This window comes from Piliocolobus tephrosceles, chromosome 14 (genome assembly GCF_002776525.5).
Source record: "Piliocolobus tephrosceles isolate RC106 chromosome 14, ASM277652v3, whole genome shotgun sequence".
NCBI lineage: Eukaryota > Metazoa > Chordata > Mammalia > Primates > Cercopithecidae > Piliocolobus > Piliocolobus tephrosceles.
The window spans coordinates 107,499,906-107,516,747 of NC_045447.1; the positions used below are offsets into that span (position 1 = coordinate 107,499,906).

Here is a 16,842-nt window from a genome sequence, read left to right on the forward strand (position 1 = left end):
AAAATCTGTCTATAGAAAATGTTAGGAGACAGTTTTCCTTGGGTCTCTCATGTCTCTTGATAGTCTGATGAGCAGATGCCCTGACCACTCTCTTTGGGGATCAGCTCTTCACTAAGGTCTGGGGAGCAGAAGGCACACGTTCTGACTTCGAGGATCATAAAAATGTTTCCCTTCAGGGCAAAGGTTGGCAGACTTTTTTGCAGCCCCCTTGTGAAACATTGGAGTTTCCTAAGCTTGGGGCTCCTCAGCTATGAGGCAAACCCCGTGCTTGTGCAGCCTCCACCTAGGCCCCTCTGCATTGCCCCCATGAGACTTGGGAGACAAAGAGAACCCATGTGAACATGAAGCACGTGCAGCTGTGAGAAATAAAAGTTGTCTGTCTCTGACCCAGAGATCTTGTATCTTCTACCAGTATCCGTAACACTGGCAAGCTTACAGGTTAAAGTCAGATCCTTTACAGTTGACAGAGGGAACAACCTTCCATTTTCAAAATTTATCAGAGGAGAAATTTCAGAAGGAGAGAAGCAGTGATTGTGTGACCCTGATTCTTTCCCAGGGAGTCCACACAGTATTCTGGGAAGGGGGTTGAGGGTGGTTACTTGCTCTGGTTCTCAGTTCTGCCATCACTCCTAACCCAGAGTATGGTAAACTTGGGTGAAAAAATGCTAATATGTATAAATAGTGCTCTCCCATCAAGAGGAAAGGAAATTTACCTTTATCAAGGTGGGGTTTGTTTGTTTGTTTGTTTGTTTGTTTGTTTGTTTGTTTGCTTTTCGAGACAAGGTCTCACTCTGTCGCCCAGTCTGAAGTGCAATGGCACAATCTCAGCTCACTCCATCTGCCTCCTGGGCTCACGCATTTCTCCCACCTCAGCCTCCCAAGTAGCTGGGACAACAGCACATGCCACCATGCCTGGCTAATTTTTTTTAATTTTTTGTAGAGATGAGGATTTGCCCTGTTGCCCAGGCTGGTCTCAAACTCCTGGGCTCAAGCGACCCTCCCACCTCGGCCTCCCAAAGTGCTGGGATTATAGGCGTGAGCCACCATGCCTGACCAGTTGAGGTTTGTATATATGTGCCAAACATATGTTAGACTCACAGATACTCTATCCTATGAAGGGGGGTATCATTATCTCTGTTTTACAAAGGAGGAGATCGAGGTCCAGAGAGGTTGGGTATGAGATGAGGACACATAGCTAGCAGGTGGGGAGCTGGGCTTCTATTCATGTCACTCTGATTCTGTCCAGAGTGGCCACAGGGCCTCTCAGCAGGACGTATACAGCTGATGTACTGTTTTAATACAGGAAATTTTTCCCTTATACCATCAATGATAGTCTCAAAAAATTCACTTCATACCCACTGTTGACTTGCTTCATGTCTGGGTGTATATAATTAGACTAAATATCCAGGCACTAGATTTAATTTTGGGGTTTTCATTCATAAGTTTGGTATTGACATGGTTGGCAGTTCTAATATAGTCTTTCAACTAAAATGTGTGAAATTTATTATGTGTATTTTATATAGAGTTTTGTTCGTAAGTCTGTTTTTTTCTCCACCCCCTCCTTCTCTCAAAATAGAAACTACTTAAAATTCTTGTTACAGTGTCCTGAATGTAAATTTCTTTATCACCAGGTTAATTTTGATTCTGAAAATGGACCAATAGTTTACAACACCCTGAAGAAAATATTTAAGCACACACTGGAAGAAAAAAGAAAACTGACAAACGATGGCCCTAAGCCTGGCCTCTAGCGTTCCCTCGTGGGGAATATTTCAGACCTAAAGATCCAGATGCTATCTCTGTTCATATGTGAATAAGTTGCAGTTTGTGGGGCTACTTTTTCTCGTAGCACTTTATTTTGAATGTTGTTGATTTGTGCTGAGAATGGTCGTCCCTATTTGAACCAATTATTTATTTTTAAATATCCTTGAGCTACATTTTTGTTTTGAAAAGTTGCCATAAATTTGGTGCCACTTTCTTTTATGTATTTGACTGAGTTAATATTGCATTAACATTTTAAGTATATAGTGTTTACATTCTTATTCCCTTTGACGTTTTGGAAATAATCATAACTTGTCTTTCCAAAATAACCATTTTCTTGATGGAACTCTTCCTAGAGTTTTTACCAAATAGCTAACTTCAGTAGTAAAACCTCATTGTGTATCCATCCCCCACAAATGAATTAAGACAGTCACCAAGTGTCTTAAGCTGTTTTATATTTGTTACAGAGAAGGCTATTGCTATAATATTTTTAAAGAGTTTTTTTTTAACTTTGAAATTTTTCGTTTTTCCTTTTCTTTTTATAAATGTAACAGAGGGTTTCAAAGCATACTATTTTTCAGAGAGATTTAGTTTTACTTTAATGGAGTGACCGTGAAGTGGTTGGGATTTTTTACTTGTAGAAAGTAGACTTGCTCTTTGTCAGATTTCCAAACAACCTTGCCAGCCTTGGCTGTCAAAAGGAGGCAGGAGCAGTTCTCAACACACCAAGCCTTATTCCCACTCCCTTGGGTTGCTGCTAAGCCAAATAGCATCTTTACAGAGAGGAAGTGGGATCAGAGGCAGGAAGTGTGGGAAGTTGCTAAGAAGCAGGGCTTTCCTCTGTCCTCCCAGGGACTCCACAGGGACATTCGTGCAGGGCAGGGGCTCTGTGCCAGCCCTACTCTCTCCGGTGCCACAGCCACTCTGCAGAGGTGACTCTTGGAGCTGGAGGAAGTCAAGACTGGGCCACTGTGCTGATGGTGTATTAGCATGAGCAGTGTGGCCCTGGCCCCACACTCCCAAATCTGCCACTCCATAGACCCACTTGCCTCAAGGTTCGATACTTGGCTGCTTTCTTACAATGAGAATTAAGATTTTTAAACTGAAGTTGACCACACAGGTTGCATTAGCCCTAACTGGCTTCATGTAAGAAGGGTGGCTGCCTAGACTAGTTCCTTGTAAGCTGAACCATCAATTAGCAATTGAAGCCATACTTTTATTTAAATTAATATGTGGAGATACCAGAGGCCAAGCCACAGAGAGGATAATAGTTTTTCCCAATAAAGGTGATATTAATCAGACTAATTTCAAACTACAGAAGTTACTACCTGAAGACGGAATTCAGGGGAAGCAAGACTCATTTAGAACAAATGAAATTTCTCCAGTCCTACATTTCTAAATTAACCTCTAGCACATCCAAAATATTTCAGTCATTATCAGTCTCACTAACTCTAATGCCAAATGCTAAATGCAGTGTTCTTTCACACTGTTTTAATTTTCTTGGGAAATCAAGTCCAATGGATGTTAATGAAGTGGATTGCCCATCCTCTTTATGACGGCATTAAGAGAGCACTGTGCTGTCAAGTGCCTGGCCTGGGAAAGAAGGGGAAGAAACAATTGGATTTTATCCAAAGGTACACTATAAAAATAGAGTTTTTACAAAAAAAAAAAAAAAAAAGATATTTGTTCTCATCTCAGTTGGCCTCATCTGGGCAAGTGACCCACAGGTCTTTTGGCGAGTTCGCTATTTGCCTGTTGAAATACTTGTTTCAACTTAGAGAACAGTTATGATGTGACCATAGCATTGCACGACTAAAATTCTAAGCCTGAAACCTGAAAAAAGAGATATGACAAGGGAAATTAATCAGGCTATATATAAGTATTGTATTTATTTGAATAAAAGCAAAAAGAACAACCCATAATCCTAGTCTTGTACTTCTTTACCTTGATGCTCTAGGACATCTGATGAGACAGACAAGGTTTTGCTCTTAGATTTTCCTGACAGGCAGATTGAGTTGTCGGCTGAGTCAGTGAGCCAAGCTCTAGTTAGTGCAGACTCCTTCCATCAGCTCAGCATGACCAAACACTGGGGGGTTGGGATAGGTGAGTTCTAAGAGGAATAGCTGAGGAAAATCTCCAAGCTGACAAGATTCCTACCTTCTCATATTTGGATGAGGAGTTCTTTGTAGCCCAGAGGACAGAAATCTCACCTATTGGGAGAAGTGATAAGGTTGAAAAATTCAGTTCTACAGAAATAGGAAGGTTAAGGGCACACACATATTAAGAACTTACCATGGGCCAGCCGTATCCGTTACCTCGCTGAATTATCTTAACAGAAAGAAGTCTCTTTTATTTCATTTATTTATGTTTATTTATTTTTTTGAGATGAGGGTCTTACTCTGTAGCCCAAGCTGGAATGCAGTGGCATGATCTTAGCTCACTGCAACCTCCGCTCCCAGCCTCAAGCCATCCTCCCACCTCAGCTTCCTGAGTAGCTGGGACTACAGGCACACACCATCACATCCAGCTAATTTTTTTTTTTTTTTTTTTTTTTTTTTGTAGAGATAAGGTTTTGCCATGTTACCCAGGCTTATCTTGAACTCCTGAGCTGAAGTGATCCTCCCACCTCGGCCTCCCAGAGTCCTGGGATTACAGGTGTGAGCCACCGCACCTGGCCTGAGAAGTCTTAATCATAACTGTATGACGTGAGATGTGGAGTCTGAGGGACCCCGTGCTGTGCCCTCCTCTCTGCTCATGTTAACTGCCCATGGGACTCTTAACCTGGCAAAGCTGCCAGTCAAAGTGCCTTCTCAGGGACCTTGAGGTCCCTTTAGCACTAAATGTTACGATGGCATTAAGAGAGCACTGTGCTGTCCGTAACTTAGTAAAAATATTACACATCTGTCCTCTGGAAAAGGCTGAACCAGCTCTATTACTACCATATGATGCTCTCTAGTATATCACACTTAGAGGAAGTACATGATTTCTTGCCACTATTGCCTTTTCTTACTTCAGAGAGCTTAATAATGCCCTTTGAGACAAATTGCTGCTGGTGGTAGAGCTCGCTTCATTTATTTATGTAACTCAGAAAATCTGTGCTGAGTTACTTAGTCATCTCTTCAACCAGCTTCCCAGCTTCATCACTCTGGATTCCATGAAAACCACCATATATCATAACTCAATAGAGATAAAGTTTCTCTATTTTCTCTTAAATGGAGAATGCTTGCTGATATGATTGGGTGCTATTTCAGGCCAGTCTCCAGATGTCTGAAAAAATATCCAGGGACAATATAATGTAGATTGAGTGCAAGCCACAAGTTCTTGACATCTAACAGTTCCCATGTAATTGGGGGGTCCATTTAAAAATGACAGCTTACTCATAGGATCTTTATTATTGTTCCAAATTCACAAGCATTAGTATATTTTCAGTGCAGGTAAATCAAGAACAGCATTCTCTTTGATGCTTTTTATGAATGGCACAAGATTAGCATGTTACCTAAGAGAGCTTTTCTCAATGCTAGATGGCTGCAAATTGTTTATAGATAAAGTAGCAGGAGAAAAATTCAACAAAACCCTGTTTCTCAGTGGTGCGTTATTTTTTTAGTTATGCTTTTAGGCATGAGCTAATCTCTGATTACCTCAACACTGACAATAAAACTGATTTATAAGTAATCACAATGGAACCATTCAGTGTTGGAGCTTGACAAGCCTTTGTTCAAAGCTTGTCACTAAAAATAATGTCCCAATAAGACTTAAATGTCATAAAACCTTTTGCAATGAAAATAAAAGTTTCATACATCCACTGAAACTTATACAGTAAGAGAAGCCTGCTAAGCCCTTGCCTCTCGGCTTTCTTGATTAAAATGAAAAGATATTTTACTCTTGAGATTGCCTATTTTAGAGAAAAATTACATTTTGAAGATGGGTTCCTACTTACCTGATCTTTAGAAAGCAGTCTGACAGTAGCCTCTGGCTTTGATTTAGTGAGTTGCTTTATCATTTTTTTTTTCTCCTCTTAAAAATGAAAACAGACCAGGCATGGTGGCTATAATCTTAGCACTTTGGGAGCCGAGCCAGGCAGATCACAAGGTCAGGAGTTTGAGACCAGCCTGGCCAATAGGGTGAAACCCTGTCTGTACTAAAAATACAAAAATTAGCCAGGCGTGGTGGTGGACACCTGTAGTCCCAGCTACTTGGGAGGCTGAGGCAGGAGAATTGCTTGAACCTGGGAGGTGGGGGTTGCGGTGAGCTGAGATCACACACTGCACTCCAGCCTGGGCAACAAAGCGAGACTCCGTCTCCAAAAAAAAAAAAAAAAGAAAAGAAAAGAAAAGAAAACAAACTACTGAGGCTTTTGATTTAGGCTGAACCATAGGGAGCGGCCATTTTTTTGGTAAAAAATGATCAAGTACTGGCCATTTCATGTGGTTCAACCTAATATCAAACTCAGTATTTCCAGAACTAATAGGTGACATTTCCTGAATTAATTTTGGTAGGTTTAGATTAGGTGATCAATTATTTTCTAAGACTCTCCTGTGTGCTCACGTTAGAGTTCCAGTACAACGGTAAGTAACAAATATGAACCATATTCTTTCAGCAACATGTTTGTGCCTGTTCTGCTTGGCCCTCTGCTAATTCTGGGGACACACAGGAATTATGTATTCAGTCATTCATCCCTCTAGGAGTCATGTTGCCTATCCCTCAAAATTCATGTGTTGGAAACTTAATTCCCAATGCAATAGCGTAGGAAGGTGCAGGCTTTTAGGAGGTGTGTAGGTCATGAGCGCTCCACCCTCATGAATGAACTAATATTATTAGTAAAAGACCTGATGGAGGGAATTCTTTTTTTGCTCTTCCACTTTCTGTCATGTGAGGACACAGCATGCTCCCCTTCAGATGGCGCAGCCTGTAAGGCACCATGTTGGAAGCAGAGAGCAGCCCTCAGCAGATGGCAGTGCCTTGATCTTGGCCTATCCAGCCTCCAGAACTGTGAGAATAAATGTCTGTTTAAGTTGCCCAGCCTGTGCTATTCTATTATAGCAGCACAAAATGGACTAAGACCGCGATTGGTACCAGGGGAGTGGGGTGTTGCTAAAACAAATACCTAAAAATGTGGAAGCAGCTTTGGAACTGGGTAATGGGTTGAGGCTAGAAGAGTTGTGAAATGAAAGCAGGAAAAAGCTTGTATTGCCACGAGTGGAGCATTAAGGGTGATTCTGGTGAGGGCTCAGAAGAAGAGGAGAGCTGTGGGGAAATTCTCACTCATTCTCCTGAGAAACTGCGTAAGTGGTTTTGAACCGAATGCTGATAAAAATATGGACTGTAAAGACCATTCTGATTAGGTCACAGACAGAAATGAAGAATATCATTGGAAACTGGGGAAAAGGCCATCTTTGTTACAAAATGGCAAAGAACATGGCTGAATTATGTCCATGTCTGTGTTCTAGGACTTTGTGAGGCGCAGAACTTAGGAGCAATGAACTAGAATATTTGGCAGAAGAAATTGCTAAGCAGGAAAGTGTGCAGGATGCTGTGTGGTTTCTCTTAGCTGCTTATGTTAAAATGTTAAAATGGGAGAAGAGAAATGATTTAAAGACAGAATTTATAATTCAAAGGGAAGCAGAACATCAAGATTTGGACAATTCTTAGTCCAGCCATGTAAAGAAAAAGATTTGGACAATTCTGAGTCCAGCCACATAAAGAATAAAAAAGTATGTAGGCTGGTTGTGATGGCTCATGCCTGTAATCCCAGCATTTTGGGAGGTTGAGGCGAGTGGATCACTTGAGGTCAGGAGTTCAAGACCAGACTGGCCAACATGGTGAAACACCGTCTCTACTAAAAATACAAAAGTTAGCTGGGCGTGGTGGCAGGCACCTGTAATCCCAGCTATTTGGGAGCCTGAGGTAGGAGAATCACTTGAACCCGGGAGGCAGAGGTTGCAGTGAGCTGAGTTGGCATCACTGCACTCCAGCCTGAGTGACAGAGTGAGACTCCGTCTCAAAAGAAAAAAGAAAAAAAAAGGAGTTTTAGGCTGGGCATGGTAGCTCATGCCTATAATTCCAGCACTTTGGGAGGCCGAGGTGCGTAAATCACTTGAGATCAGGAGTTCGAGACCAACCTGGCCAACATGGTGAAACCCCATCTCTACTAAAACTACAAAAAAAAAAAAAAAAAAAATTAGCCAGACATTGTGGCAAGCACCTGTAATCCCAGCTACTCGGGAAGCTGAGGCAGGAGAATCACTTGAACCCAGGAGGTGGCGTCTGCAGTGAGCCGAGATCGCATCACTGCACTCCAGCCTGGACAACAGAACGAGACTTTGTCTCAAAAAAAACAAAAGTATGTTTAGAAGACAGCACACAGGGTGTGGCCAGGCCACCATTTGATAAGATTAGTATGGATACAAGAAAGCCATGTGCTATTTATCAAGACAATGGGAGAATGACCCCAAAGGTATTATGGACATCTTGGTACAAGGGGAGGGGCAACCATGCCCATCAAAAGCCCAGAGTGGTAGGGTCTTGGGGACAGATGGATTTTGAGGAGGGGCCCAGGGTGCCCATGGGACCTGTGTGCTCACTGCTGAGGGCCACCTTGGGTCTCTGCACCCTGCACTCTGGCACAGTGCTCCTTGGCCACCCCACCTCTGATTCAAGCAGGCCCAGGTCCCGGTAGGACCACTGCTCTGGAGGGTGCGCGCAGTGAGCCTTGGTACATCCATGTGGTGCTGAATTCCGCAGGTGTGCAGAGTACAAGAGCTGTGGGGGCATGGCTTCCTTCACCTAGATTTCAAGGAATGCCTCAGTGGGCCCAGGCAGAGAACTGCTGCAAAGACCAAGTCTCTGCAGACAGCCCCCACTAGGGCAGTGCCTAGTGGAGTCATAAGAGTGGGGCTGCCCCAGAAACCCCAGAAGTGTAGAAGCACCAGCATACAGTGCCAGTCTGGGAGAGCTGCGGGCAGGTTATTTCAGTGCATGGGAGCTGCAGCATGGGCTGTACCCAGCAAAGCCATGTGGGTGGGCCGCCTGAGTGAGGCCATGGGGACCTAACCTCACCCCAGTGTACCTGGAGGGTGAGACGTGGAGTCAAAGATTATTCTCATGCTTCAAGATTTAATGTTGGGCTGGGCACAGTGGCTTGTGCCTGTAATACCAACCCACTGGGAAGCCCAGGAGGGAGGATTGCTTGAGGCAGAAGTTTGAAACCAGCCTGGGCAACGTAGTGAGACCCCATCTCTACAAAAATAAAAAAAAAAAATTAGCTCAGCAGAATGGCACAGACATGTAATCCTAGCTACGGGAGAGGCTAAGGCAGAAAGATTGTTTGAGCCCAGAAGTTCATGGTTGCAGCAAGCTATGATCATACACACTCTGCTCTCCAGCTTGGGTGACAGAGCAAGACACTGTCTCCAAAAAAATTGAAATTAAAAAAAAAAGATTTAATGTTTGTCTTGTTAGGTTTTGGACTTACGTGGGACCTCTTACTCCCTTCTTTTCTATTGCTCCCTTTTGGAATGGGAATGTCTGTCCTGTGACTGTTCCACCATTGTATTTTAGAAGTATCTAACTTTTTTGATTTCACGGGCTCACAGCGGGAGAGCATTTGCCTCAGAATGACTCTTAACTTTGAGTCTCATCCGTATCTGATTTAGATGGGACCCTGTACTTTTGCTTTGAATTGTTACTGGAACAAATTAAGACTTTAGGGGCAATGGGATGGAATGAATGTATTTTACATATAAGAAAGATACAAATTTGGGAGGTCAGAGGTGGAATGTTACAATCTGAATATGTAACCCAAAATTTGTCATGTTAGGGAGGTGTGGCCTTTCGGGAGGTGTTTAGTTCATGGGGCCTGTAGCCTCATACATTGATTAATGCTATTATAAAAGGGCTTGACAGAGAAAGTGTGGTCCTTTTTCGTCCTTTCATTTTCTGTCATGGAAGGACACAGCATTCCTCCCCTCTGGAAGATGCCACATTCAAGGCACCATTGTGGAAGCAGCTAGCAAACTTCATAAAATGCTGGCATCTTGGATCTTGGGCTTCACACCCTCCAGAACTGTGAGAAATGAATATCTGTTGTTTATAATCTCCCCAGTCTCACATATTCTGTTATAGCAGCACAGGCAGACTAAGACACAAGTATGGTGCACATCCGTACCTACAGCAGCGCTTGTCCATGACATTTTCTGTACCTCTGTTGTCACCCTAATTAGTTGGGCATTACCTACCATCTAGATACCTCCTTCAGTCCACACTTTCATTCCTTATATACAATGCTGGATGATTAATACTCAGCATGTCCTTCAAAATTCAGCTCTTTTTCCTTGGAACAAAATATATGCTAATTAACTTTTTGTTAAATATAATTAAATTTATCTACCTGACTACCACATAGCCCAAAGAGATGGGGAGGCGTTATAGACTGAATGTGTCCCCCATAAAATTCATGTGTTGAAGTCCTAACCCCAGTAATTCAGAATGTGATTGTCTTTGGAGGTAGGGTCTTTAAAGAGGTAATTAAAGTGAAAGGAAGTCATTGAGATGGTCCCAATTCTAATCTGACTGATGTTCTTATAAGACGAGGAGACTGAGGCCAGACCCAGTGGCTCATGCCTGTAATCCCACTATGTTGGGAAACCAAAGCATGCAGATAACTGGAGGCCAGGAGTTCAAAACCAGCCTGGGCAACATGGTGAAACTCTGTCTCTACAAAAAAAAAAAAAATTGCCGGACCTGGTGGCTCATGCCTGTGGTCCTAGCTCCTTGGGAGGCTAAAGCGGGAAGATCACTTGAGCCTGGGAGGTGGAGGTTGCAGTAAGCAGAGATTGCGCGACTGTACTCCAGCCTGGGTGACAGAGGGAGACCCTATCTCAAAAAAAAAAGTAAAAAAAAAAAAAAAAGAGGAGACTGAGACACAAACATGGACAAAGGGAAGACTATGTGGAGACATAGAGAGAAAATTGTCATCTACAAGCCAAGGAGTGAGGCCTCAGAAGGAACCAACCCTGGTGACACATTGATCTCAGACTTCTGGCCTCCAGAGCCATGAGACAATAAATTTCTGTTGTTTAAGCCACCTAGTCTGTGGTACTTTGTTATGGAGCCCGTAGTAAACTAATACAGAAGACAAAATTCCCTGCTGTTCCTTAATTCTTCCACTATAACTTGTGTGTATTTCTTTATAGTTCTATCTTAACATATTTCTTGATTTTGCCTGTTTATAAACTTTACATAAATTGAACAATGCTGTGTGTATTCTCCTGTGACTTGCCTTTTCTGTTCAACGTGCTATTCACATTTCTCCATATTAATGTGTAAGCTGTAGCTTATTTGTATTCACTGCTGTATGGCATTCCTTTGTGTGGATATTCTACAAATTACCTCTTTTAAAACTTGTGATGGACATTTGGGTTGTTCATATTTTCACATGTCTCTGGGTATACATGTACAAGAGTTTCTGTAGGCTATGTAGCTAAGAGTAAAATTTGTGAACTTTAGGGTATATACAATTTCAATTTCCTAGGTAATGACAAATTATTTCTCAAAATGATTGTACCAGTTCACATTCCCAACAGCAGTAAATGAGAGTTCCCACTGCTCTGCATCCTTGTCAACACTTAGTATTGACTGACTTTTTGATTTTTGCCAGATTCAGTTGGTAGGAGATAGTACCTCAAATGTGTTACCTTGTTACATGTTTTGAGCTGTTTGTGTTTCTTTTCTCTAGTGCTTGTTCGTGTATTTTTCTATTTTTTTACTGCAGTAAAATATATATAATGAAATTTATCATTTTACTCATGTTTAGTGTTATTAAATACATTCCAGTGTTATTAAATACATTCATAAATGTTGTACAGCCATTACCACTCTTCATCTATTTAACTCACCATTTTGTAAAACTGAAGTGTTATACCTATTAAGAACTCCCCCATCCTCCAACATGCCAGCCCCTGGTGACACCTTTCTTTTTGTGTCTCTCATTTTAACTACTATAAATAGTGGAATAACACAGTATTTGTCTTTTGTGACTGGTTTATTTCACTTAGCAAAATATCTTCAAGGTGCATCCATGTTGTAGTATAATGCAAAGTTTCCTTCCCCTTTAAAGTGGAATAACATTCCATTGTATGTATATACCACATTTTGCTTATCCATTCATCTGTCAATAGACACTTGGGTTGCTTATGTTTGAGCTATTGTGAATTATGCTGCTGTGAACATAGGTATACAAGTATCTCTTCAAGACTCTACTTTTAATTCCTTTGGGTACACAGCCATAAGTGGAATTGCTGGATCATATGGTAATCCTGTGTTTAAATTTTTGAGGAACCACCACACTATCTTCCACAGTGATTGTACCACTGTGTATTCCCACCAACAGTGCACTAGGGTTTCAGTTTCTCCACATCCTTATTTTCTGGGTATTTTTGACAATAGCCTTCCTCATGGATATGAAGTGGTATCTCATTGTAGTTTTGATTTGCATTCCCTTAATGACTAGTGATACTGAGCATCTTTTCATGTGCCTATTGCCTTTTCATGTATCTTCTTTGGAGAAATGTCTATTCAAGTCCTTTGCTCATTTTTCAGTTGGTTTGTATTTTGTTGTTGAGTTTTAGTTCTCTATATATTCTGGATATTAAGTCCTTATTAAAGATATGATTTGCAAATATTTTCTCCCATCCTATGGGTTGCTTTTTTACTCTGTTGACTGTGTCTTTTGATGCACAAAATTTTTTAATTTTCATGAAGTCTAATTTTCTATTTCTGTTTTGTTGCCATTTCCAAGAAATCACTGCCAAATCCAGTGTTGTGAAATTTTTGCTGTTTTTTTTTTCCCCTAATAGTTTAATTGCTTTAGGTTTTACATTTAGGTCTTCGATCCATTTTGAGTTCATATTTTTTACATGACATTAGATAAGGGTCCAACCACATTATTCTGCATGTGGATATCCAGTTTTCCCAGCACTACTTGTTGTTGAAAAGGACTGTAAGGTCTTGGCACCCTTATCAAAAGCTATTTGAAACTAGATGTGGTGGTATGGGCATGTAATCACAGCTACTAGGGAAGCCGAGGGAGGAAGATTGCTAGAGCCCAGGAGTTCAAAACCAACCTGGACAACATAAGGAGACCCTCTCTCAAAAAAAAAAAAAATGGTGACTGGGCACAGTGGCTCATGCCCCTGTGATCCCAGCACTCTTTGGGAAGCTGAGGCAGGTGGATCACTTGAGTCCAGGAGTTCAAGACCAGCCTGGCCAACATAGCCAAACCCCATCTCTACTAAAAATACAAAAATTAGCTGGGCGTGGTGGCATGCACCTGTATTCCCAGCTACTTGGGAGACTGAGGCACCAGAATCACTTGAACCTGGGAGGCAGAGGTTGCAGTGAGCCAAGATCGGGCCACTGCACTCCAGCCTGGGCAACAGAGTGAGACTTCATCTCAAAAAAAAAGAAAAAAAGAAAAAGAAAGTAATTAGAGCATATATGCAAGAGCTATTTCTGGGCTCTCTATTTCATCTCATTGGTTTATATGTCTGTCTTTTTGCTAGTGCCATACCATTTGGATTAATAGCTTTGTAGTAAGTTTTGAAATCAGGAAGTGTGAGTTACCCAGCTCTGTTCCTTTTCAATGTTGTTTTGGCTATATTAAAGGTACCTTGAGATTCCATATGAATTTTAGAGTGAGCTTTTTTATTTCTACAAAAAAAAAAAAATCACTGGGTTTTTGATAGAGATTTCACTGAATCTGTAGATCACGTTGGGTAGTCTTGACATTTTAACAGTAATCTGCGGTCCAGGCACTGTGGCTCACACCTGTAATCCCAGCACTTTGAGAGGCCAAGGCAGGTGGATCACCTGAAGTCAGGAGTATGAGACCAGCCTGACCAACATGGCAAAGCCCCGTCTCTCCTAAAATTACCAAATTAGGCCGGGTGCGGTGGCTCACGCCTGTAATTACAGCACTTTGGGAGGCCGAGGCAAGCAGATCATGTCAGGAGATCAAGACCATCCTGGCTAACACAGTGAAACCTCATCTCTACTAAAAATTTAAAAATTAGCTGGGCCTGGTGGCAGGAGCCTATAGTCCCAGCTACTCGAGAGGCTGAGGCAGGAGAATGGTGTGAACCCAGGAGACGGAGCTTGCAGTGAGCTGAGATCATGCCACTGGACTCCAGCCTGGGCGATAGAGCGAGACTCTGTCTCAAAAAAAAAAAAAAAAAGCAATTAACCATGCATGGTGGCACATGCCTGCCTGTAATCTCATCTACTCAGTAGGCTGAGACAGGTGAATTGCTTGAACCCGGGAGGCTGAGGTTGCGGTGAGCCAAGATCGTGCCACTGCACTCCAGCCTGGGCAACAAGAATGAAACTCGGTCTCAAAAAAACAAAACAAAACCAAAAAAAAGCAACACTAAACAATATTCTTCCAATCTATGAACACAGGATATGTTTCTATTTATGTTCTTTTTTAATTTATTTCAGCAATGTGTTTTTAGTTTTTATTGTAGGAGTTTTTCACTTCTTTGGTTAATTGTATTTTACTCTTTTTGATGTTGCTTTAAATGGAATTGTTTTTGTAATTTTCTTTTAGATTGTTCGTTGTTAGTGTATACAAATGCAACTGATTTTTATGTGTTTATTTTGTAGCCTGCTATTTTGCTGAACTTACTAGTTTTAGTAGGTTTTTGGTGAAATCTTTAGGGTTTTCTTTATAAGATTATGTCATTTACAAACAGATAATTTTACTTCTTCCTTTCCAATCTGGATGCCTTTTATTTATTTATTTTGCGTAGTTACTACAGCTAAAACTTCTAGTACTATTTTGAATAGAAGTGGCAAAAGCAGGCATTCCTCCCTTGTTCCTGATCTTACAGGAAGAGCTTTCAGTCTTTCACCATGATATTTATGATGTTTGCTGTAGGTTTTTGATATATGGCCTTTATTTTGTTGAGATACTTTCTTTCTGTTCCTAGTTTGTTTCATGTTTTTATCATGAAAGAGTGTTGAATTTTGTCAAATACTTTTTCTGCATCAATTGAGATGATCGTGTAGGTTTTTTTCTTCTTTCTGTAATGTGGTATATTACATTGATTGATTTTCATATGTGGTACCATCTTTGCATTCCTGGAATAAATTATATTTGGTCATGGTATACAATCCTTTTAAAACGCTGCTGAATGTGTAGAACTTTGTGGAGAATTTTTGCATAAATACTCATAAGGGACTACCTGATCAGAAAATGGGTAAAGGGAGTTCTATAAACAAAAGCAAATAATAACAGAAGATGGCTTGGAACTTCAGAAAGGAAAAAGAACATTGGAATGAGTAAATGTATGGACTAGCCTCATGAGTTTATTAAATTACATTTAATGGTTGAAGTAAAAATTATACCCTTTGATGTTGTGTTTAATGTATATGGAATAAATACCTAAGGCAATTATATTTAAGAACTAGGGAGGGTATGAGGACATTATGGAAGTAAAATTTCTCTACTTCAATTAAAGTAATAAAGCATCAATAGATGTTAGACTGTGCTAAGTTACATTTGGATGTACGTACTACCTAGAGTAATCACTAAAGAAACTGTACAAAAGTGATTTTTAGAAAATGTTCAAGTAGGCCAGGCACTGTGGCTCATGCCTGGAATCCCAGCACTTTGGAAGGCCGAGGCAGGCAGATTGCCTGAGGTCAGGAGTTTGAGACCAGCCTGACCAACATGGTGAAACCCCATCTCTACTAAAAATACAAAAATTAGCTGGGCATGGTGGCGGACACCTGTAATCCCAGCTACCTGGGAGGCTGAGGTAGGAGAATTTCTAGAACCAGGGAGGCGGAGGTTGCAGTGAGCCGAGACAGGGCCATTGCACTTCAGCCTGGGCAACAAGAGTGAAACTCTGTCTAAAAAAAAAAAAAAAATTCAAGTAACCCACAGGAAAGTAAGAAAAGAAACAGAGGAGAAGCACAGAAAGCAAGCAGAACACAATAAAAAGGCTGATTTATGATTTAAGCTCTGACATATCAGTAAATAATTTAAATTCAGATGGTCTCAATACACCAATTAAATAATTGACAGAGTTGATTTAAAAACCATGATTAATAATATGCTGTCTGTAAGAAACTCACTAATGTCACAAGTTGTTAAAAGTTAAAGGATAGAAAAAGATATATCATGCAAATATTACTTTTTAAAAAACATAGTAGATACAGAGTTTAGAGCAAAGCAAATTACTACTATTATACATAAGTATAATAGGAGTATCTAAACAAGAAAAAGTAATGGAAAAAAATAAGTGTTAAAAAGCTATAATGCAACAAAAGTGTTGTTCAATAAAAGAAGACTTAAAACTATGTACTGAAAAGTTACTCCATTTACATGGGAAAATCAACCCAGCTGGCCAACAGTGAGAAATGTTCTGGTGAAATTGTTGAATTTTAAAGGGAAGAAGAAGAAAAACAAACAAACAAACAAAAATCTTTTGGACAATCAGAGAGAAAAAGACCAAGTCATTTATAAGGGAAATGATACCACATTGACATCAGACTTTTCAAAAGTCTGAACAGTGAGTTCAGATACTCAAGTGTTAATAGAGTTTGAATGTTCTCCCTGCCCAAATCTCATGTTGAGATGTAATCCCTAGTGTTGGAGGTAAAGGCTGATGGGAGGTGATTGGATCATGATGGGCAGAGTTCCTCATGAATGGTTTAGCACCATCCCCTCTTGGTACCATGTAGTGAGTGAGTGAGTTCTCACAAGATCTGGTTGTTTATAAGTATATAGCACTGCCTCCCTCTCTGTCTTCCTCCTGCTCTGGCCATGTGAAGATACCTGCTGTAGCTTTGCCTTCCACCATGAATAAAAGCTCCCTGAGGCCTCTCCAGAAGCAGATGCTGCTATGCTTTCTTTTTTTTTTTTTTTTTGAGACGGAGTCTCGCTCTGTCGCCCAGGCTGGAGTGCAGTGGCGCGATCTCGGCTCACTGCAAGCTCCGCCTCCCGGGTTTACGCCATTCTCCTGCCTCAGCCTCCCTAGTAGCTGGGTCTACAGGTGCCCGCCATCTCGCCCGGCTAGTTTTTTG

The 16,842-nt window shown here is 41.1% G+C and overlaps 1 protein-coding gene across 5 annotated transcripts in view; it reads left to right on the top strand.

Moving 5' to 3' along the window:
- PTPDC1 (protein tyrosine phosphatase domain containing 1) overlaps positions 1-16,842 on the top strand; it is a 134,284-nt gene that overhangs the window by 80,085 nt on the left and 37,357 nt on the right. For 2 of the 5 annotated variants that reach the window (XM_023187796.2, XM_023187795.2), the window contains exon 10: positions 1,632-3,680. The exons of the other annotated variants lie outside the window; for them this stretch is intronic. In XM_023187796.2, the coding sequence (XP_023043564.1) occupies positions 1,632-1,748 (117 nt within the window). In that variant the 3' untranslated portion in view covers positions 1,749-3,680. Of the gene's footprint in view, positions 1-1,631; positions 3,681-16,842 lie in introns of those variants that run through there. 5 annotated transcript variants of the gene reach the window in all.